We start from the raw sequence: 22,133 nt of genomic DNA on the forward strand, positions 1-22,133 counted from the left end.
GTCATGTTCCTGAATGACAGGTACGGGAGTTGACGAATGCGGAAAAAAGTACAATCAGAGAGAGTGCGAGTCAGATTGCCGTGATATAGCTCCAAAAACATATAAACAAAAAGATTCACGAGCAATGACGTGTATGTATAATTCCTACATTCGCCATAGCAACAAAAAAACGCCAAGACCTCTATATAGATGATGGATATATGTACAAGAGATGCCAAAAGTAGATAACAAGCAACGCCATTCTGGCAATGATTACCGGTTCGAGCGAACAGTCGATGAGCGATGCACGAGACCATCTCCGTTCGGCGCGGGATGAGTCTGCCAATCATGCGATTCATGACCCGTGGACAGGCCGCCGTCGGCCTGCGACTGCGAATAACCGCGCGATCGTGGCCGACCGAAGGATTCACCACCACTGAGATTCGATGCACGTCGGCGCATGCGGCGCTCGGACTCGGCGGCCTCGGTTCTGTTCAACGCGTCGGATGGTAGCAGTACGGCACGGTCCAGTGCATATGGTAGGCCACGGTGACGGCCACGGATTTGCATGGCAATGATGACCAGCTTGGAGACCACATTGAATTGCCCGGAGAAAGATGTGTTGACACCCGGGTATCCGAATGACAAGCCCACAGTACCGTAGGCCGAGACCACCTCAAACAGCACGGTGAACAGTTGGAAACTATAGTCACTGGTGCTCTCCAGGCGACTACCTTCGGCGATGGCAATAACAAAAAGTCCTAAGAACACGTACCACAGATCGAAACTCAGCTGACGCCGCAAGTGAGCACCAATATAACTGGGGGCGGTTTGGGTTTCTTCATCGTTCTCTTCTTCGACGCCATAGATCCCCAGACTCTTCTCTTCGTACACGTTGGTTCGACGCATGGAGATGGCAATGGGGAAGACGGAGATATACATCATGATCAAGTACGAGACTTGAATGGCCGGGTGGAGGTCCGACAGACTCACGATGCCAAAACCGGCAGTTCGAGTGGCTGCAGCCTGGAACAGACCGTCGAGGACTCGGATACCAGGTGGCAGAGTAGTCACAGTGGAATCGTTCAGCTGTACACAAAAGAGATTAGCATGCTAGCCTATTCAAAAAGCATTATCAGAATCACTCACGTCCAAGATAATAAAGAAAATCACATCAATGCCATTCAGCGCCACCAAAATTGCAAACAACCACCAAGTGGCATTCCGAGGGAACAGAAGAGTAAAGCATCGACGAGGGTGATCAAGCAGGAACTTCAATTCCTCCCACAGCGCCGTACCCTGTCGGGCAAATTTTGACAGTGTCCAGATCATCAAACGCAGCATGCAGGGGAATCCCGTATTGCCAATAATAATCAAGAATGACAGCAGGAGTAACGGGAATACCGCCCTCTGAAACGAGGTCATCGAGTCGGGTGTCAAGGTGAAACCCAAATCGTTAAAGGCAGACGCAGATGTAAAAATTGCCCACCATGGCCGTCCAACCCCATCGCCAGTCACCACGGTACCCCAGGTATCCACTGTCATAATCCAACCAACCATGCAGATCACACCCAAGAGATGGAAGCCCACGTAATAGGAAATCAGAACCACTGCCAGGGTCTTCAGCGCACGATACTCAATTCCACCCAACTCGTCGCGTTGCTCCTCGGTCAAGTCCACAAAGTTGGAGTTTCGCGCCACGGTCGCGTTCCAGCTCAGATACGGTTGCGTAGGCCGTTCTTGCTCCTGGGTGAGCGACCGGAAGATACCCCGAAAGGTATTCTTGGTTGTCGACGGACCCAGTGCATTCTCACCATCAACATCTTTGGTCATGGTATCGCGAATTGTTGGCCTCGTGTCTAGACGGGAAAAGGTGTTGCCGCGAGTGCGGGTACGGGTGAAGTCCGGCTCGTTGATCGTAATATGTGGTCCTTCCAGCGGACCTTCCAGCGGACCAAGTTGATCGTTCTCACCGGAATCTGTTGAGCTCCGTCGGCGGTCCGATCGGGGGCTTGATGGCTGTTCCGCCTGGTTGTGCTCTTCCTCCTCGCCCTCGTCTAGTGCCTCAGGAACTCCACCCCGATCGTACTCGCGAGGACTCGGGATGCGCAGGGCACCTTTGCTCTTGCGTTGATTTTCGAGGAAAGCGATGTGATGCTCGGGACTCAGCTGAGTAGGCACTCGTAGACTTCCCAAGCCAAGTCGACGTTCCATGGCGGGTTCCTCGGTATCCTCTGAGCTAGAGTGCTCGCTGGGCTTTTTGCCATCGGGAGCCTCGTCATCCGTTTGGAGCTCGGGGACCTGGGCCGTCGGGTTGGGGAGTCGACTGCCTCGGGCATCACCAGCATTGTTCCGGAGCACCACGATCGAGCGACCCCCAACTCCCTGCTCCGCACGGCTCACCTCCTGCGTCTCCTTATCCTGGGTCACCGTGTCCATGCGAGATCGAGTCGTGCGCAAAGCACGCGCATCCCGCACCACATGCTGAAACCGCTTCTCGAACCAGTATAGTCGGATAAATACCAGGCCACCGTGGATGAAGATGGGCGTACATAGCATCGTAATAAAGTAGAGCACAATCTGCTGATATAGATACATCTTGTTGAGGTCAATCGTGTTCAGCCCGCTCTGGGTGGAGGCACCGGAGGCGTGAAAGAGGGCATCCGTGTAGGACATGTTGCCACCGGAGAAGACAATGATGGAGCCGATGATCACCCATGATAAGATATAGGTATAGTGTAGGAATATGAAGTTCAGATGGAGCTGGTTTAGCAGCGGTACCCGCTGCTTGAGGTTGTTCAAACGGCGGATCAACTTGGAATACATGGTCAATGGAAAGGGCGGCGATGGCGCCGTCGTTCCCCAAGCGGAGGCCACAATCCGCGGATGGTTGATGAGGTTCGAAGAGGTGACCGGGTCAGCTTGGTCGTCGCAGGAGGGGGAGGAACCTGGTGGTCCTGTTTCACGGTCCCCAAGGCAAAGTTAACTGATCAGATTGGATGCTGATTAGTCCCAAGAAAAGCACTCATCGCACGGATCGGGAGAACCAGCATACATGTGGGAAGAATGTCGATCGCTGTGACGAGCGGAGACTTTCTTTTTTTACGTGCAGGACAGCACGAGGTGCACAAGGCCCGATGTTAGCCGCGTGGCATTGAGCCACCCTGGAGCAAAGGAGAGGTCGAAGACATAATTAGGAGGACAATGCGAAGGAGGTGGAGGAAGAAGAGGTGGAGGAGTAGACGAGAGAAGAGAAAAATCCCAAACTTTCGAGTCGATCGGCTGGTGACTGGCGACGAAACACCTGATGAAAAAAAGGCGCAAACGGCCGGGGCCTGTACGGTATTGTCAAAAGGGCTGTAAATTACCGTCGAGTGCCAAAAACGTTGTAACAACGTGGCAGTGCCGATCGTTTGTCTGCAAAGTCGGTAAATTACCGGCCATCCTACAAATACGGGAAATTGAAGAATCTCAATGATGTCGACTATTATTGAAATTACTAATTGTACTGTAGATACTAAAATCAAAGTGAGGCAATATCCGATTCCAATAGGGATTCCGATGGAACTAATCGATCGCCACTAGTAAACAGTCGGACCAGAATTGATTCAAGGCCACGCGGGCCGAGTCCACTCGAGTAGTACAGAGTAGTAGCATAATGAATGGGTATCATTCAAATAGGGGGCTCAGAACTCGGAGTACTCCCATCATTCTGATCAAAAAGAATATCTATTTACCGTACACAGTATACACAGTACTAATATTCGAACGGCTACTCTTCTATATCTTCAAACACATGGAAACACAATCCACACATATCCACCCCGACTCGGCTAGTGTGCAGCCAAGCTTTTCACCTGCGGGAGAAATCGCGACCTCTCGTAAGTCGAGACCGGTCGGACAATCTTCCTATTGAGATCTGGCCGGCAGATACTAGCAGTCCTGGAAGATGCTGCATCCGGCATCTGAGCTAGCATGGTTATTTTTTGGTTTGAACAAGGGTTCGAGTGGTCGGGGTATACCAGTCCGACCAGCTCATCACTTTCACATGGGTCCAAGTCAGGAATGGGTTTGCTGGGGCTGGGTTGGTATCATGTCTGCCTGCATTACAGGAGTCCTTGGCATCTGGGCATGTCCTCGGATACCCGACAAAAGTAATGGGGATTGCTCAATGCCATCTGGAAACCAGATCATTGTCGCACGTTCCCCCTCTATCACCACGGTATTATTGCAGCTGCCTCGCAAAATAGGCAGGTATAGGCAGGCTTTCCACTAGCGCCCACCTTTAAGGAGGACAAAAAATTACGAAGCGAAGCATCTCATTAGTTAAAGCTAGAGAAAGCTAGATCCGCGAGCAGATATATATATATATAGGGTCAGGTTAATGGCACTACATGAACGTTACTCGCACTACACACTAAACCTTTTTGATTAGTACCCGCCTTGGCAACTTTTCACCACCAAAAAGGTACATCCGACACCTAAAAAAACAACTACGGTCTACCAAGGCTTCTGTCTAGATATTTCTATGAATAATAAGCCCTTTTTGCGGTCGCTCTTAGGGTCAGTATTTACTTCGAGCACGTCACTATATGTTTACCTATTATTCGATAATTATTATGGCTATTTATCATAAGAACCAGAGGAATATGACTACACATGAAGACAGCGATATTTCTGTAGGTCTTAAATGTACCTTTTGGTGGTGGGGCGGACGGTAATCGAAAAGGGCCTAGTTTGTAGTGCGAGTAACGTTCATGTAGTGCCATTAACCTCACCCTATATATAGGCATTTATTTCTTTTTATCTTACTCTCCTACAGTCCTGCCTAGCTCCATAGCTACCACCTAGTAGCAGAAAGTATCTATACTATAGCTGTAGTAAGCGCCTATAGGAAGTACTTCAATTATGATACAAATAAGTACCAATAAAATAAATAGCAGGACTATATCTATACTAATACTATACTAGCATCTGGTCCATCACAAAACGCACGATATAGTGTCACACTCAACAACTTAGATCTGAGAGACAAAGATGTCGATTGTTTGAGGGGAAAATCTACTGAATCGATCCCAAGGTGGTCATCATGCCGACGAAACCAAGTCCTTTTTAGATAACGACACTCTGTTTGTAAGGATATACTCTATGAGTCAGGATAGAGGCCTGTCAATCAGGTAGGAGAAATGGGGCCAAGTCAATAGTGTGAGGTAGTCAAAGACTGTTTCTTGAGGATCGTAAAACCTCTTCAACATGGGTCAATTTATATACAGTCTCATCGCTCAAACAGGAAGGAGATGTATCCTGTCGGCCAGAAAAGCGGGTCATATTTCCATTAGGCCAAAAAGGCGTACTTAAGCACAGTCTTCAGGCTTTATTTGGAGATATAAGAGATCGGGTCGTTCAGGGGCCGATATACCCCCCTACTATATGCTGACATATCCTTAGTAGGGAAATGGGAGCGGGGTGAAACACGAGGCTTGTGTAACCTCTGTCAAGGGTGTTCCCTGCAGGAGTTCGTACACGTACTGATGCCGAAGCCCCAGCGAGCCTCCACAGAAAGCCTGCCGGCTTATCAGGTCCGGGAAGCCTGAGGCACCAACAGTTGGGAATAACCTCATGCCAGGATATATCATAACACTGTTATTGCAAGATGCGGACATGGTAGGGCCTGACCCACACGCTTTACCTTATACATGCATCCACATACTGGGCCTCCTAGATAGGTTTCTGTTTGGGTGCTTGACGCCAGCACTGGTTCCTGTCACAAGCTACTTCTAGTATCGCAACATCCAAAGATCTCTGCCGAAAGAGTGAAATAAAGACTAGGTATATGAGGTACCTATCAACTACAAGCTCCCTGTCTCTCCATTGCCTTTGGTCAGGATAAGCCGCGAGTCAGCTAGGAGGTACTCAAGAATTGGGTTCAACAGCACGCTGTCCAGGCCAAGAGCATGGAGCTCTCCAATCTGCAACAATACAGACCTCGAGCTGTCCACAATCTTCCGAATGTCATCCTTCAGGTCCATCTTGATCTGAGCACCACGCAAGAATTCGATAATTTGAGGCCCAGGCCGGTTCATCTTCAAAGCAGGTTGACTTTCCAACTTGACCACGATGTGCGCACTTTCGGGGTGAGATCCCAAGTCCAGAAGAAGGCCATTGTTCAGATATTGGCCCTTGACTATGTGTATTTCCTCCCCGACACAAACTTGCGTCATTTCCGATGATGTGTATCCGAGGAAGCGAACGCTCCACTGGTGGACTCGTTGAAGGTTTCCACCAGTTGTGGGCCCAATGTACAATTCACCGGCTTGTTGATTGAAGGAGATGTGCGTTCGACGAAAATCGATCTGATCCGTGTATTGTCCCTTTCCATCATCTTCCACAAGTTCGAAGGCACCGTCTGCCCCGACAACAACCAGGAGTTCGATCGTGGGAGAATCTGCGCAACCATTTGTGAGAGTTGATGCCATGTCAAGCGGAATGATCGCTCCTTCGCGAGCGAACGCTGGGTAGTCTTTCAGGCGTCGATGCAGCCAAATGCGACGGTCTCCATCGTAAACCATGCCTGTGAAGATATCCACATGTCTGCCAGGGGGAAGCCAAGCGAGGACCTGAGATCTTCGAGTACTAGGATCTTGAGGAGAGGTGATTGGTACCACAATGAGATCTGTGCCAAAGATATACTGGTTTGGTACGTTATATGCCTCCTCGCTTTCCGGGTAACCCCAATACATGGGCTGCACAAGAGGCAACCCCTGCACAGCAGCGCGTACATTCATTGTGTAAAGATATGGAAGCAGTCTATGGCGGAGCTGCAGATATTCTGTCATGATCTGCCCGTATTGAGGGTCAAGATTCCAGGGTTCCTTGATGCTGAAGATATTGTTTGACGAGTGGAGTCGCAGGATCGGGGAGAATACGCCGTATTGCACCCATCGAATGAGCATTTCATCGTTCTTTTCACCGTGGAAATGGCCACCAATATCATGGCTCCACCAGCCGAACCCAATGTTTGACGCCGTTGCTGTGAACTCTGGCTGGAAGTGGAGAGAGTCCCATGATACCACGGTATCACCAGAGAACCCAATAGGGTACCGGTGACTGCCTGGGCCCGCATATCGTGAAAAGGTTAAAGGTCTTTTGTTGTCAAGAGTGCTATCCAGGAAGTGGAAATGATTGAGCACCCAAAGTGGATCGATGCCAGGGATACGGGAATGTGTCCCTTGCTGCCAATCCACCCACCATAAATCCAACCCTTCCCTCTCAAATCGCCGGTGGAGTACATCAAAGAAAGCATCCAGAAATGTTTGGTTTGTGATGTCGAAAGAGATAGGGTCACCCATGGACACATCATGGTCAAGAGCAATGGCCATCTCCTCATAGGGATCTTCATAGCTCTGCACACCGTCCGCGGGATGATCATTCAGAGAAACATGTAGGCCCCGATCATGGAGTTCTGCAAGGAAAGCTTTGGGATTGGGAAAGAGCTCTCTATTCCAGGTGTAGCCGGTCCATCCTGTCACTCCCGCTTTCTTCACACACTCGTCCTGCACAATATGCCAATCCATATCCAACACGGCTACTGAGAGTGGAATCTCACTTTCGCGGAATCGATTCATCAGTGATAGATATTCATCCGCAGTATAAGGATAGTAGCGACTCCACCAGTTCCCTAGGGCCCATCGTGGAAGGAGCGGTTGGGGCCCTGATAGAAGATAGAAGGCCTGGATGGCTTGTTGATAGTCGTGACCGTACGCGAAAAGATAGCCGTCCACCCGTTTTCCAGGTAATCTTGTAGTCACCCACTGTCGATCATCAAAGAGCATTGACTTTGAATCATCCAAGGTGGCATATCCATGTCTAGAAATTACACCTTGATCTAGGACCACCCGGCCATCGGCCTCGTCCAGAGTACGGGTCGTACCGCCGAGATTTGAAGCTTGGGTGCCATAGCGCCAGACGCTGCCATGGGGTCCATAGTTTCCTTTGACGACAGCACTAAGGCCATTGGGGGAGAATTCTTGTTTGTCGTAGGTTAGGTGAAATCGAGAAGTTATAATCTGAAGATTGTGTTGGTTTTCTTTGACCCGAAATTCGGGTACAGGTAGCTGGCGGTTAATAGCAAGAACCGAGGCGCGATCCTCGAATTGGTTGTCTTCAGCCCATTCATAACGAAGCATACCGTCAGACAAAACACTGAATCGGTACTTGCCAGCACTAATGATCGCCTCGGGGTGAGCGACCGGAGTATGTGGGAAGGAATAGCGATGCATGGTTAAAAGGCTTGCTTGCTAGCTGGAAATTTTTTTTCCTCCATTTTGCTGTGACGGATAAAGTGATTCATATAGAGTATCTTCAATACTTTCGATCCATTCTGTATCACTACAGTGGGACTGTGAGTAACTCCCGTACCCCATGAGTTGAACTCGCTGGAATTTTCGCTGTGACTGAGGGATCAAATTAGAGCGGACTAGTCTGACTCCGGACCGTCCTTCGTATGTAGCACATGAGCCATGTACAAGCTATGCATGACTCGTACTTTAAATTCCAATTGGATGTTCACATTTCCCCCCGCCTTGTCTTAAACGCCACCATACGAATTTCGACGATGCGGGGAAGAATGCAGCGACCGGAGTCAATGATTTAATTCTCGCTCGAATTCCAAGGTGCATTCAAACCCCCGAGAATCATTGATAATTATCGAAAATCATCAAGAATCATGGCGAGCCCCTGCGACGGTTGTTTTGTACGGCGGGTGAAGTGTGATCGGCAACGTCCATGCCAAACTTGCCTGATGAGACAACAAACCTGTACTTATTTGAGAGTCCGCAAAAGACCCGGTCCCAAAGGGCCTCGATCAGATACCACCTGCAAGATCGAAGAGATCCAACGAGGAGCCACGGCAGATGTTGAGATGGTTACTCCAGCAGCCGAAAGCCCAGTCCTTCACGCTTCAAATTCTCGCATTCCGATTTCGACTTACTATGCGGTGTTTGATGTCTTTCAAGCGCGCGTTCATGATATCTGGCCGATCGCCGATATTGAGCAGTTGAAATGTCAACTCCAGAACTCCGATAATGATCCCCTTTCACACGCTCTGGCAGCTGCCTTGTGCGCTGCGACATTAGCACAACTTCGCCTTGGGCTCACACCAAATCCGTGCCCTCGAGATCTCTCTGCTACAGCCGAAGACTTTGCCAAAGAATGCCTCCGCATTCGACTGGAACATCACTATCATCAAAAGCCATCCTTGGAGGCCTTGATTACATCCGTCTTCCTTCATATGTACTATGCCAATCGAGATCAGATCACACCGGCTACAATCTCGCTCCGCGAGGCTATCACCTACGCAGACCTACTGCATCTAGGTCATACCCCCCATCCGATCAAGCGCAGTCAAAGAAGTGGCAACGGGAACTTCGATGTTATTGGATCTTATTTGTGACGGAAAGGTTAGTACATTACCTTCCTGTGAACTCTTCAAAATTCTAATCTAATTTATACACTCGGATTATTCGGACAGGACGTTTTGCATCCAACATGATCTCCCAATCACACTCCAAAGAATACCAAATCTCCCAGAAATCGAATGTGATCCCTCCCAGGGAAATCTATATGCAGGATTCTGCGCTCTTGTTCAATTGTTCTTGCATATACAGCGTCTCCTTATTCTACCCCTGACGACAAGCAAAGCTATCGAGGCAACAGATATGTATTCAAAAGATAGTATATCGGATATTCAACAACAAATACAAGTCAGAATGCCTCGACTCGAAGTCACTTCCGAAATACAGTATGTGGATATTTTGACTACTTCAGCATGGGTCCGTTCGTTGCTGTGGCAGTACTCCGCTTCTCGCTTCATGCTCTCCTCGTCCACGTCTATCGAGCCGCTATCATTTGAATACCCGCTTTTGATTGCCAAGGATTATTTGGAGTGCCTTTCACACGTATCCATAGAATCTTTGCGTAGCCACGGATACGGCATGGTAAGCCATTCAAGCTTGCTTTTCTTCAATGTTGAAAATCGATGTACTAATTCATTCCCCTTCATACAGGAGATAAAGCTTCATCAAGTTGCGAACTCTATCCTCGACTTTATGCTTTGTATGCCTAATCTTTTAGAGTATCAGACTTGTCGCATTGGGCCTTTTGATGCAGTTCTTGCAATCGAACAATTATTGTCGCAAGTCGGAGGGATAAAGTCGGAGAGGCTATGTTTACTACACCAACGTTTTTCACAAATTCCATCTTCAATGAGTTTGCCTCTCATGTTGGAATCATCTGAACAGGAGGAGGTACTTGATTCGATATTACAAGATGAATTCTAATCAATTATTTGCGTGTCCTGTGATACTTTGATACCCATTTTCCCGTACGCCATGAAATGAATCCACCCAGTCCGCCTTCATGTTGTAATTGCTGTGTTTTCCAATCAATGCGGGACTGCACATTCATTGAAGCCATCAGCCAAGTCAAAAATGTTTTGGGCGGTAGGCAAAGCTTAACGCTAAGTATCTAGTAACCGATGGAATGCGCTAATGACATTCTGAGCAAAATAGATAAGTCAAAGGACAGATAAGAGAGAAAGCCGAAAGGAGATCAATGTCAGAACCAACATCATCAGGATACCAGAGTGCTCGTAAGCCATACCGCCTGTGGACATACACTATGGGCAACGCAAACCTAGAGGAGAGGCGGGCGATAGAACAGGGCGTATACGAGCAGAGAACGATACAAAGGATAGATTGAGTTGATGCCGGTAAAGACTGTTGATACTGTGTGCGTACCATGGGAGTGCGATAAAAGAGTGCATGGGTATGATGTTGATATCCCTCTTCTCCCCATCCTCCGTCTCCATGAGCCCTTTCATCGCAATCTCCAAATCACTAAAATAAAATAAACATGCCAGCCTGTACAAAGGTATCAAAATAGCAGAGAGCATATGACTAAACTAAGGAAGCCTAGGAATAAAAGAGTCAACTCGCCAGCAAGCCCAACCAAAAGCATCGAGATCAGTGCCAAATTCTCCATTGGTATTTCCATACTTCGGTTTGAAAGTTCATTTTTCATCAGTCAATACCGGTACCTCCCGATCGTTCCAATTCATCTACGGCATCCTTATGGCGAAGAACCTTGCTTCAATTGATGGATCTCTCCCACAGCTTGACACACTCACATCATCTCAAGAGAGTCCCACAACTTCATAATTCCAATTGCAAATCGAGTTCGAACTTTCAGACAAGACACTCTTGGTTCCCATGGCCGAAGCAACAACGTTGTTCAAGCTATCAAGCACTTCAATCTTCTGCCCACTGCCCGCTGCAAGACCCGGTACACTGTTGTAGTTTAATCCCTTTTGACCAGCAATGGTGCCAATGAGATTGCTGTTGCTATAGACATTGATTTTGTAGCCATTAGAGGGAAGAATCACTGCAAAATTCACTGTATCAAGGGCCGATTGATGGTTGGAAATGGACGAGGAGCAGCTGGCACTAGTCAAAAGAGTTCGATACCAGACGGTTCCGACGGGCTTGGTGCTGGGTGGAGAGACTTGGGATAGACTTGTTGCGCCAGCCTTGTAAGCTTGGATGAAAGGTGTGATAATCTGTAACCATCCCTTGTGATCGAAGCCGTTGCTGTAATCGCCGATGGCAGAGCCGGCAATCTGTTCCTGCCAGAAGTCGCCCACGTAGTGGCTCTCTCCAGCATCGTTCCAGGTGATGACTTCAACAAAGTCGGGCTGCAGCTGCAGAGCCTGGCCCATACGCTCAGGTAAATTTACCTCCCCAATCCGGTACCAGTCTTGACCACTGCCGAGATACTTGAACTGGAAAGGTGAAACCGCTGTTTTCGAACTCCTTTTAGCCATTGTCTCATTCAAATGTGGTTATATGATTTGGGTTGACTCACGCATCATGTAAACCTTGCCAGCACCATGGGCCTCCTGCAAGGCAGCCGAATCCACTCCGTCACTGACATTGGTTGGGGTGGTTCCGGGGGATGGCCATGCGGACTCCCAGCTGAAAACACCATTCAGGATGGGATAGGTACTGAAAACACTGGTCGGATATCCAGAAAAGTCGTCAAAGTCGGGAACGAAGAATGGAGTGATGCCATAGGTTGATTTTAGAGGCTCAATAAATCCTGAGTTCCAAGCAGAGTTTGATATAGTGCCTCCTGTGTAGGTACTTATGAAAGCCTGCCCATTGACCATGTAGTATGCGTCTTTCTTGGCATAAGGTGCCAAGAAAGCTGCAAGCTGTGTAACATCCAAGCCCCAACTCATGTCGAATGAAATAAATAGCTTGAAGTTGGTTCCTGCTGCCGCGGTGAACAGGTAATTGAGTGCATCGGTGTTCCATGTGTCAGATGAGCTGATAGTGTGGGTGTTGAGAGCAAATCCATCAAATCCGGCATTCATGGCATCTTGAACGTCAGTCACAGCCTCAGCCAAGGTCATCGAACCGACCTATTAATTCATGGTTAGAGAAAGATTAGAATAAAATGAATGATGATTTCTCAAGTACCATGTAGTGAGCAAATACTGCCTTAGTACTGGTGGACCGCACAGCAGTCGTACTGGTGGACTTCATAGTGGTGCTTGAAGTGCTTGTCGTAGCTACAGTGGTGGTGCTAGTCGTAGCAGTAGCAGTGCTTCCGGTACCGGTGGACATCTAGAATGCAAATCAGTGCCAGCAAAAATTCGCAGTTTTCTTTGATCAACCCACAAGTTGAGCAGTTGTTGCTGTGCCAACTTGATCCGAGGCAACGCAAGTGCCTGCAACATTCCCGCTGGATTGGTAAATACCAACAAGCCCAACTTGGCAACAGAAGCCATTGCCCTGGAACCCTTTCCAGAGAGACCAGCTCGAATCGGCGCATTTGGGTGCCCCATCTATGGCGCCCACACAAACCGAGTCTATGAACGTTATCAGATGGTTGAGTATCAATAGAACACAGTGACAGTAGAGCCTCACCCGAAGAGCAACAAGAAGCAACTTGATCTGTTTGAGCTGGAAAACAATAGAGGCTGCTAGGGCAACAACCCCCTCCACCACATGGAGTAGTTCCACTTGGACAGGTGGCGGACTGTAACGACCAGCCTTGAGATACAGATCGTCGACGGATAACAGCTGCGGCACTGAGAAATGGGGCACAAATGCCCAAAAGGAGTAATCGCGAGGAATGCATAATTATGAAGATCAGACTTGATTGACTCTGTTTTGAGATGGTTGCTGTCTCATGTTTATCTAGCTAAAGACAATTTCCCAGCGAATTATATAGTTGTCGCTATTCATATTTCCACCTTTTCGATGATGTATGGAAGGCGTAGAACCCCACAAAAAGCCCCCAGAGAATGTTACAAATGCGGGGGTAGTTTCAGGTTGATCTGATGATCGTAGCATTCAAGATTTTCTGTTGATCCTACCTCTCAAGATGATCTGATGATCGTAGCTTTCAAGATTTTCTGATGATCATAGCACTTAAGATGACATGATGATCTAAACTTTCAAGATGATCTGATGATCTTAGCTTTAAAGTTATTATTCAATTAGTGCATAAATTAACTAAACATAATCCTAATGGTCTGTTACTTACTTGACTTGCATGTTTATGCGCGTCATGTGTTAGAGCCATAAGATATATTTACACCGATAAAGGTAGCGATATTGGTAACGACTTTCGTCCGGTTCGCTGTAATTCAAAAGGAAGGCGAAAAAACGTCCCAAAATCTTGCGAAAATTACACCGAATGAGAAACCTTACGCTGCGCTTCTTATTCCGCTTCTAGAGGTCTTTTGGAGCCGAATGAGTGCAATCTGGACAAAGAAGCCCAATTCCGCCTAAATCCGACTCGGTTGGTATCTGACCGTCTTGTTACGTAAACAGTGAAACGCGTTTGGTCCACTTAAAAGCCAGCACCGTACCCCTTTTGGCGAGACTACTTTTTGTTACAACACAGCGTGACCAGCCTCGCTCAGACGCCACAGCATTCGTCTGAACTCTTAGAGTTTTAGAGCTTGACTCGCGTACGTCGGCGCTCAGTTACACCGAGAAACACAGCGAAAGAAATAGCGGGAGCGATCCAATCACGTCCTTTCCTTGCCATATTCAATCAAACTTGATTTTCACAATGCCGGCCCTCTCGCAAGGAAAAGTCGAAACTTTTTTTTGACAACCGTATTTCCCCACAATCTCCCCCGCAAACAAAAAAATTCCAGCGACCTAGTGGCGCAAGATCCATGACTTGTTCATACGAGAGTGCGCCATTTGACGTCCTATGGATTTGCCTTAGGGTAAGAAATAGTTGATATAAACACGATGCTCCTCCTCATGTGGTCATGTTCTACCAAGCTCGTTCCTCGTTGAGGTCAGCGTACTCTTATCTGGACTTTTCTTCCGTCTTTTCTGCCCGTTGAATACTTAGGGTCCCCAATTCGAATCTATCGAAATGGAGGATCTCAAGGCGGCTGGCCATGTTGAGCATAACCTCGCCGTGCCCTCTCAGTCCCTTGGGGAGAATACTATCGGAATCGAAGATGAAGTTCTTTTGCAAATGGCCGAGCAGGTTCCGGACTTTGCCAATCTGGTAGAAAAGGCCCGTCGAGCGTCTGCATTTGAACACAATTTGACCAACTGGGATGCATTCAAGTTATTCCCGAAGGCAGTTGTATTCTCTTTTATTTTGTCTCTTGCTATCATCATGGAGGGATACGATACTTCTCTCCTCGGCTCTTTCTATGCCTACCCGACATTCCAGAAGCGATTTGGTGTTCCCTCCAAGGAAGGTGGTTATCAAGTCACATCAAATTGGCAAACTGGCCTGCAGAACGCGACCAATGTGGGGCAAATACTGGGCCTTCTTATTGCTGGTCTCATTGCAGATCGATGGGGCTATAAAAGGACGATGATCGGCGCCTTGGTATCGCTCATCGGGTTTATTTTCATCATGTTCTTCGCCAACAGCATCGGAATGCTCCTCGCCGGTGAGGTTCTCTGTGGAATCCCTTGGGGTGCGTTCCAGACCTTAACAACCACCTATGCTGCCGATGTCAGCCCTATTATCCTCCGTCCGTATCTGACCACTTATGTCAATCTGTGTTGGGTCACCGGCCAGTTTATCTCGACTGGAATCCTGCGAGGTCTTTTGGGCCGGACGGATGAATGGGGTTGGCGAATTCCTTATGCTATTCAATGGGTCTGGCCTGTTCCGATCATCCTTGGTGTTCTTTTTGCTCCCGAGTCTCCTTGGTGGTTGGTCCGTCACGGCAAGATTGACGAAGCAAAGCGATCGCTTACCAAATTGGCCAGTCCTGGTGACTCTGAATATGATACCGATGATGCCGTGGCACTAATGATCATCACGAACACCCACGAGAAGCTAATCCGAGACGGTGTGAGCTACTGGGATTGTCTTAAGGGGGTTGACCGGCGTCGTACCGAAATTGTTTGCTGCGTCTGGATGTGCCAAGTTTTCTGCGGTATATGGTACGGAGGCAATATTGTTTATTTCCTGCAGCAAATCGACTTCAGCAGCGACCAATCATTCGACTTTGGTCTTGGTGTCAATGCTATCGGCTGGTGCGGTACAGTCTGCTCATGGTTTGTGATGCAGCGGGTTGGTCGGCGAAAGCTCTTTGTCACCGGACTTGGAATTATGTTCACCGTGTTGATGTTAGTCGGTTTTCTGGGTATCCCAAGCCATACCACTCCCGGTCTAAGCTACTCGTCAGCTGCCCTCCTACTGGTATTTGTTTTCACCTACGATCTCACGGTCGGCCCTGTCACCTACTGTCTCATCTCTGAGATTCCTTCCACTCGCCTGAGAATCAAGAGCGCAGTTCTTGCTCGCAACTGTTACAACATCGCAAGTATTATAGCCAACTTCCTCAATCCCCCCATTCTCAACCCCACTGCCTGGAACTTGAAGGGCAAAGGAGGTTTCATCTGGGCACCGTTCTGCATGATTTGTTTGGTCTGGTCATTCTTCCGCCTACCGGAGCCCAAGGGACGCACTGCGTCTGAGCTTGACATTTTGTTTGAGAAGAAGATCTCAGCTAGAAAGTTTTCGAAGTTTGAGGTCACTCCATTCCGCTCTAACAACTTTGAAGTCATCTCTGATCGCGCTGTTCTTGCCGAGAAAGACTCACTTCCAGCCAATAAGAGTTGAATATGACGGTTGTGATCGGTTGACAATTGGATCATGATGTTCAGCTGGGCATTGGTATAAGAAAACCACGCAGGAATTGTTTTGGGTATGGAGTGGAGACAAATTTTGAGATACATAGTGATACATAGTGTTACAATTATCTAAGGACTTCTTTGAATTTACTAGAAGCTTCATTTTAGTTACCTTAATCATGTTAAGACCTATCCTACCGCCTAAATGTGGCGATCGTTTTCGAAAGCCTCACTTTAGACTCCAAACTAGTAGGTCAGTGATCAGTTCTTTAGGCTTATAGAGACCAAAATACCTTTTAATAACAGTTCTAATGAAAGTCACCCATAATACGATCATAAGGCCCCCTAACTAGTGACCGTCAATCAGAATGGCTAGTATGGAGTATTTCCCCCTCAACGGGTAAATTAAGAGCCTCTCTATAAGTCATGACAGCACCATCCATCAAGCAAGCGTATCTCCTAAAAATCACAATTCTTGCCATAGCTCTACTCATGTGATTATTCAATCATCCACCTGACCATTCCATCATCGACGATCTTAAACGTGATTAGCCGCTATCACTGCACAATGCCCTGCACGTTGCATGTGAATTGCACATGCATCGCAAATACGAGGTTTTGTGTAACTCTGGTCTACTGCATGAGGCGAATTAAATCCTCTTGCAGTATAATTAGGACATCGGCCTTAAGTATGGTTGGAAAAGTGGGGTAGTGGTTGTTACGCTTCAGCACAGGGATGCATGAGAGTATGTACCTCATTCCTTGCTAGTGCTGAATTTTATCTGGCTCACCCCGCAAGTTTAACATGGACATGCTAAGAATCCTATCACCTTTTACAAGGAGCTCTTACTGGGTCGATCATGCAACTCAATCTACACAACATGATGAAATCCAGTCCACATGTTATCTGATAGGAACGTCTGCGAGGAATGCTTGTAGATCTTTCAACCTTGCATGATTAGGGGGATCCTACTTAAGAATTATTAATATTTAAACTTCGACGCGTGGCAGGTTCGCTTCGACAACATTACAAGCTGTAATATTTAGTTTTCGATCTTGCCGAAGCCTTGCCTCGGCGGAGTGAATAATTGGAAGGAAAGGAAAGGAAAGGTGGTAACTAGAGAGTGGGCTGGGGCCCTGCGGGCGGGGATTTCTCTACTTCCTGTGGTGATCAAGTCGACCCGAATAGACCATCTTCAGTCGGTCCGACTCGGCCAAGGGTCCCAGGTAGAATGGCAGGAAACAGACCCGTGTCTCCGATCCCGCAAACGGTGCCTACTTCAAGAGCGTGTTATATTATCCATCCAACTCCCACGTCAATCTCTTTTCACTCCTATCTCCGACCCTTTTTATTTGTGGAAATATTTCAAACTTGCCTCACACTGCATGCCACCAATGCTTATCAACCATTTCTTCAAAGCCAACAAGTCATTTAGTTATGAAGCGCTTCGAGCTGCGGGCTATAGCAATCATGGTGGTGCGGATCTCGGTGAAGTGATAGCTATCTGCTCCAAAATCCGCCATGGGAACGAAGATGACTGGCTGCATGAGTGGCAGAAAGCTGCCGAGCGAGCATTCTCCAATGCAGAGCTTTCAGAATTTGTGAAAAACCAAAAGAGTGCCTACCACGGATACCTACGTGCATCAAATTACTTCCGCACCGCCGAGTTCTACCGTCGAGACGTTGACGAAGACGAAATATCAAATTTCTTGTATGGAAGATCGGAGACCGCCTTTGCAAAGGCGATGACGCTGTCTACTTTTACGTATGAGTCGATCAGCATTCCCTACGAAGGTACAGCATTACCGGGCTACTTGATTTGCCCTGATAGTACCAAAAAGCCACGACGTACAGTCATTTTCAACGGTGGTTATGACTCTACTATGAGCGAAGGCTGGTTTGCTATTGGAGCGGCGGCTCTGGATAGGGGCTATAATTTTCTCGCCTTCGATGGGCCTGGACAAGGTGCAGCCCTCCGACAACAAAATTTGCACTTTCGACACGACTGGGAGAATGTCATCACCCCGGTTGTTGATTATGCTTTGTCCCGTGAGGACATTGATGGCAATGCCATGGTAATTTTCGGGTGGAGTATGGGTGGATACCTCGTGGCACGAGGTGCTACGCAGGAGCATCGGGCTCGAGCTATTGTCCTGGACGATGGTGTGTACGATTTCGGTTCTGCATTTCGAGCTCACCAACCGTCCTTTATCCAGAAGATGGTTGAACAAAGATACGATTCGATCTACAACTGGATGTTTCACTGTGCACAATTCTTTTCGACAGGGATTCGTTGGGCTCTGCAAAACGGCAAATGGACATTTGGCGTGAAGTCTGCTGCAGATCTGAGTTGTGCTGTGAACATATACACTCTAGAAGGAATAAGTCAAAAAATTGTCACGCCGTGCTTGATCATTGACGCAGAAAATGACCATTTTCTGAAAGGGCAACCAGAGCTACTTAGAAGAAATTTGTTTTGTGAACACGAATTTGTGAGTCTGCGAGCAGATGAAGGTGGAGACACACACTGTCACCAAGGAGCCTTCTTTCGATTGCATCAAACTATTTTCGATTTCTTGGAGCCTCGCCTCCTTCCACCCGAAATCCCATGATTGTTCGAGCGACTGCCCTTCTTACATTCGCCTTCTTTCGTACATCGTCTTTGGTTATATCACTGTTGCTAAGTCTAGAAATAACGTCGCTCTGCAATAAACATATCTCTGAAATGAAGCGTGATAAATAAACTATGAACATTAGGCACTCAGCGCTTGTGTCATACGTGGTATCCGTCACGGATGAGAATACAACGCATAAGTCTTCTGTGAAGTTCTGACTACCTGTACGGTTAGAAAATAAGGCGCGACATACAAAAGAATACACGCATATCTTACTTGAATGTGGTTTTATTACTGTTGTTATTTCCCTTGGCTGATTTTTGGAAAAACTAAATACCGTGCATAATACTTTCATTTGCCCAGGAAGGCAAACTTCGAAATTTCCTCCGGGGTCGAGTTTCGGAACTAGATACGGGAGAGTATTAGTGGGATAGTATTAGTGACTGGAGTCTTTTGAGAGAACAAACAGCCACATGTACCAGTATGGTCGAGTTTCAATAAAATTCGGGCCGAATCGTCCAGCAGAATATGATGATACGTACCGACCTGGTCTTAGGACAACGAAGGGGTTATCTAATACATAGTCATCGATCCTGGATAGCGAAGAATCTTTGATTGAAATTCATTGGATGAATTTGTTCATTTAATGTTTCCACAACTACGGCAATTATGAAGCTATTCAATTTGGCATTGTATAAGACTATGTGAACACCCCTCGATACCACAGCTAGCAGCCTGTCAGTTCAAACAACTCTATGCCATTGAGCATAGTTTCCAGCTTCATCTTTCACAAAGCTAGAAGCATATAGCTGCAACATGATTCGGGGCATTCGGTGATTACGTGTTTGGTCGGTCAGTCGGAGGAGATCGGGTACACGAAGCGCACTTGGTTTTACCGAAAGTTGTCGCTAACCTGGAACGCATGCAGTACGTACCTTTTATGTTTAAGTTTCCTTTTACTTTCCTTCTACAATAATGCACACCCAGCTCCCAGTCTGAGCTTTTGATAATTTAAAACTGTGCGACCTTATTTGAAAAGGTAAAAAAAATTTCTTCTAGACGTGCCTTCCATCGAACAGTTCCCAATCTCAAGATTTCTTTTGGATCCAGAAGAAGCAAAACAAGATATCTAACCAGCACGGTGATATTCAAACCATCGACTCGGCGTGTTTTCCGTATGTGCTCGAGCAGAATGTGTCTGTACCTTTAGCAAATGGTGGTGTGGTTCGCTGCAATTTGTATAAGCCAGGAGCAGCTTCAACGAAAGCCCATTTCCAGTTCTTGTCACATATGGACTGTATGGAAAACATATTTCCTATTAGCCTTAGGTGACATCAAACTGTCTAGCAGTTACTAGTGACACTAATCAGGTCTAAGTGAAAGTTCAAGCCGGGAAGCTTTGCAGGAGTGAGCGCAGCGAACCAAATAGAGCTGACAGCGCCCACGGCACTGCTGGCACAGGAAGCGAAGAGAGAGAAGGAGACTGAGTCAAATTGGTCTATCTAGGAACAGGAAGACGAAGACGACTAGGAAAGGAAGAAGAAGCAGAAGGGAACAGAACAGGGTCTATAAGGCCCTGAAGCACAAAGGAAAAGAACAAGGCCTGGTCCTGACAGGAAAACCCCGGCCTGCTTCATGCAGGGCCAAAGAAGACGACAAACCCTACAAACCCCCGAGGTCAAAGGGATCGAGTCATCAAGAGCATTCTGCATGGGAGGCTCCGGCCTTGCTTCCAGACGAATCACGGATATGCTGTTTTGCGAGCTGACAAAATTTTCATCGAAAATTTCCCTCTAAACTAGCCAGTTAATCTGAGACCTCAATTGCCGGGCTTTGCGACGTGGTTGAATGGGCTAATCAGTCGCCTTGGTCAACTGGAGAAGTTGCCCTGTCGGACGCGAACGGGGCTCTGATATTATCGGGGACAATCTACTATTGAGTAATGGCATACGACTATGTCCTGATTGGAGTAAGGCGGAGAATTATGTCGTATGAATAATATACGTTACTTTTGAATTCATTAAAGGGCCTATGCTATTCATGTCTTGGATCCAAGTTCTTCAATCAAAATAATGCCGCACGACAGGAGAATGTGTTGTGTTTCCATATGCCGAGCCACCGTACGTTAGATACCCAGCATCGACAGGATCAGATTGCGCCATAACATCATTTCGATTCCCAAATATGAAAACAGTCTGCATACCCATGACCATATGTTGAAGGACATGGCAGTGGAACATCCACACACCAGCCTCAGTCACTCTGACCCGCCAAGCACGCCACCCAGAAGGGGCGAGAGGCGTTGTTTTCTCGCGGTACCGGTACAGCATGGAGGTATCGCGTTGGACTGGGCCAGAGGATTTGAGTCGCTCTTCGTTTGCGGTAGCGTTGTATTCCCCATCTCCTCCACCGATGTCGTAGAAGTGTCTGCCGTGCGCATGAAATGGGCGAGCATCTAAGCCTCCGTTCGAGAAGGTTCCTTGGTTTTGCCAGACGATTTCAAGGACTTCTCCAATCTGAGCAGGGAAGGTACGCGTAATGTTGTCGAACCCATGACCTTGGCTAATTGCTCTTCGATATACCCCATCCGTATCAAGCATCCCCGTGTAAATATCGACCAGGTATGGCGACTGAGGGAAGCTTTGCACCCAGTCATATCCATTCTGCAGCCATATAACATGGTCACTGACATTCTGATGGACGTCGATTTTAATTCTGCGGGTCACCTCATTCAGAGTAGGGAAAGCGTGATGGTGATCTGGATGTAGATTTGCCGTTTCCCTGCTTTTTTTAACACCGCCTCTGACTTGGCTTTGAGGAGTACACTGTATCTCTGGCCACTTCCGATTTGCAAGAAACTGGTGTTGAGCGGCTTGGTATAATGTCCATCTGCTTCGACAATTGACAAGTCGTGACTCTCGATAGAAAGCGAAAGGAATGACAGAGCAGTAGCCCCGATAAACCTCAAACGATACGACAAACCCGGTTCAATGCAGATCGAAGCCAACTGGCATGAGCCTGTGCTGTTGGTTGCCTGATGGCTTTGTCCATTTACTAGGATAGCGCTGGTCTCTCCACTCCATTTGAAAGGACTTGAAGTCAATCCATCGATAATCTTCTTGTCAGTCTCGTTGAAGAAGTCAGATAGCATGATTGTACGCTCTTGATGGTACCGAAACGGTGGGTCGTCATTCGAATCCACGATAAGCGGGCCCTTTGCAGTGACCGCCTGGAAGCCGACATGGGAATGGTAGAAGTAGGTTCCTGCAGTACCGATCTCGAGTTTGACTTCGTAGTCGAAAAGTGACCCGCAGGAATCGGCCATTGGCTAGCGGCTGGGGTGCCATC

General features: G+C 47.6%; 7 protein-coding genes across 7 annotated transcripts; 3 read left to right on the plus strand and 4 right to left on the minus strand.

The window, feature by feature from the left end:
* Positions 1 to 252: 252 nt before the first annotated feature.
* N7473_006530 (potassium ion transporter) lies at positions 253 to 2,805 on the minus strand (the record flags this gene model as incomplete). Its single annotated transcript, XM_057152470.1, has 2 exons — positions 253 to 1,068; positions 1,129 to 2,805. The coding sequence occupies 2 exons, from the start codon at positions 2,803 to 2,805 to the stop codon at positions 253 to 255; spliced, it is 2,493 nt and encodes an 830-aa protein (XP_057010275.1).
* Positions 2,806 to 5,828: 3,023 nt separating this feature from the next.
* Positions 5,829 to 8,258, minus strand: N7473_006531 (glycoside hydrolase family 31 protein; the record flags this gene model as incomplete). The annotated part of the gene is made up of 1 exon (XM_057152471.1): positions 5,829 to 8,258. One exon carries the CDS (start codon positions 8,256 to 8,258, stop codon positions 5,829 to 5,831), a length of 2,430 nt encoding a protein of 809 aa, XP_057010276.1.
* A 521-nt stretch (positions 8,259 to 8,779) lies between these two features.
* On the plus strand, positions 8,780 to 10,188 carry N7473_006532 (uncharacterized protein; the record flags this gene model as incomplete). Its single annotated transcript, XM_057152472.1, has 3 exons — positions 8,780 to 9,426; positions 9,509 to 9,974; positions 10,111 to 10,188. 3 exons carry the CDS (start codon positions 8,780 to 8,782, stop codon positions 10,186 to 10,188), a joined length of 1,191 nt encoding a protein of 396 aa, XP_057010277.1.
* A 982-nt stretch (positions 10,189 to 11,170) lies between these two features.
* Positions 11,171 to 12,826, minus strand: N7473_006533 (glycoside hydrolase family 71 protein; the record flags this gene model as incomplete). The annotated part of the gene is made up of 4 exons (XM_057152473.1): positions 11,171 to 11,832; positions 11,899 to 12,457; positions 12,516 to 12,662; positions 12,797 to 12,826. The coding sequence occupies 4 exons, from the start codon at positions 12,824 to 12,826 to the stop codon at positions 11,171 to 11,173; spliced, it is 1,398 nt and encodes a 465-aa protein (XP_057010278.1).
* Positions 12,827 to 14,439: 1,613 nt separating this feature from the next.
* Positions 14,440 to 16,158, plus strand: N7473_006534 (uncharacterized protein; the record flags this gene model as incomplete). Its single annotated transcript, XM_057152474.1, has 1 exon — positions 14,440 to 16,158. The coding sequence occupies one exon, from the start codon at positions 14,440 to 14,442 to the stop codon at positions 16,156 to 16,158; it is 1,719 nt and encodes a 572-aa protein (XP_057010279.1).
* A 1,406-nt stretch (positions 16,159 to 17,564) lies between these two features.
* On the plus strand, positions 17,565 to 18,782 carry psoB (hydrolase psoB; the record flags this gene model as incomplete). Its single annotated transcript, XM_057152475.1, has 1 exon — positions 17,565 to 18,782. One exon carries the CDS (start codon positions 17,565 to 17,567, stop codon positions 18,780 to 18,782), a length of 1,218 nt encoding a protein of 405 aa, XP_057010280.1.
* A 2,063-nt stretch (positions 18,783 to 20,845) lies between these two features.
* N7473_006536 (uncharacterized protein) lies at positions 20,846 to 22,110 on the minus strand (the record flags this gene model as incomplete). Its single annotated transcript, XM_057152476.1, has 2 exons — positions 20,846 to 21,500; positions 21,593 to 22,110. 2 exons carry the CDS (start codon positions 22,108 to 22,110, stop codon positions 20,846 to 20,848), a joined length of 1,173 nt encoding a protein of 390 aa, XP_057010281.1.
* Positions 22,111 to 22,133: the final 23 nt, after the last annotated feature.

Source organism: Penicillium subrubescens (genome assembly GCF_028828155.1).
Source record: "Penicillium subrubescens strain IBT 31985 chromosome Unknown utg000004l_segment0_segment0, whole genome shotgun sequence".
NCBI lineage: Eukaryota > Fungi > Ascomycota > Eurotiomycetes > Eurotiales > Aspergillaceae > Penicillium > Penicillium subrubescens.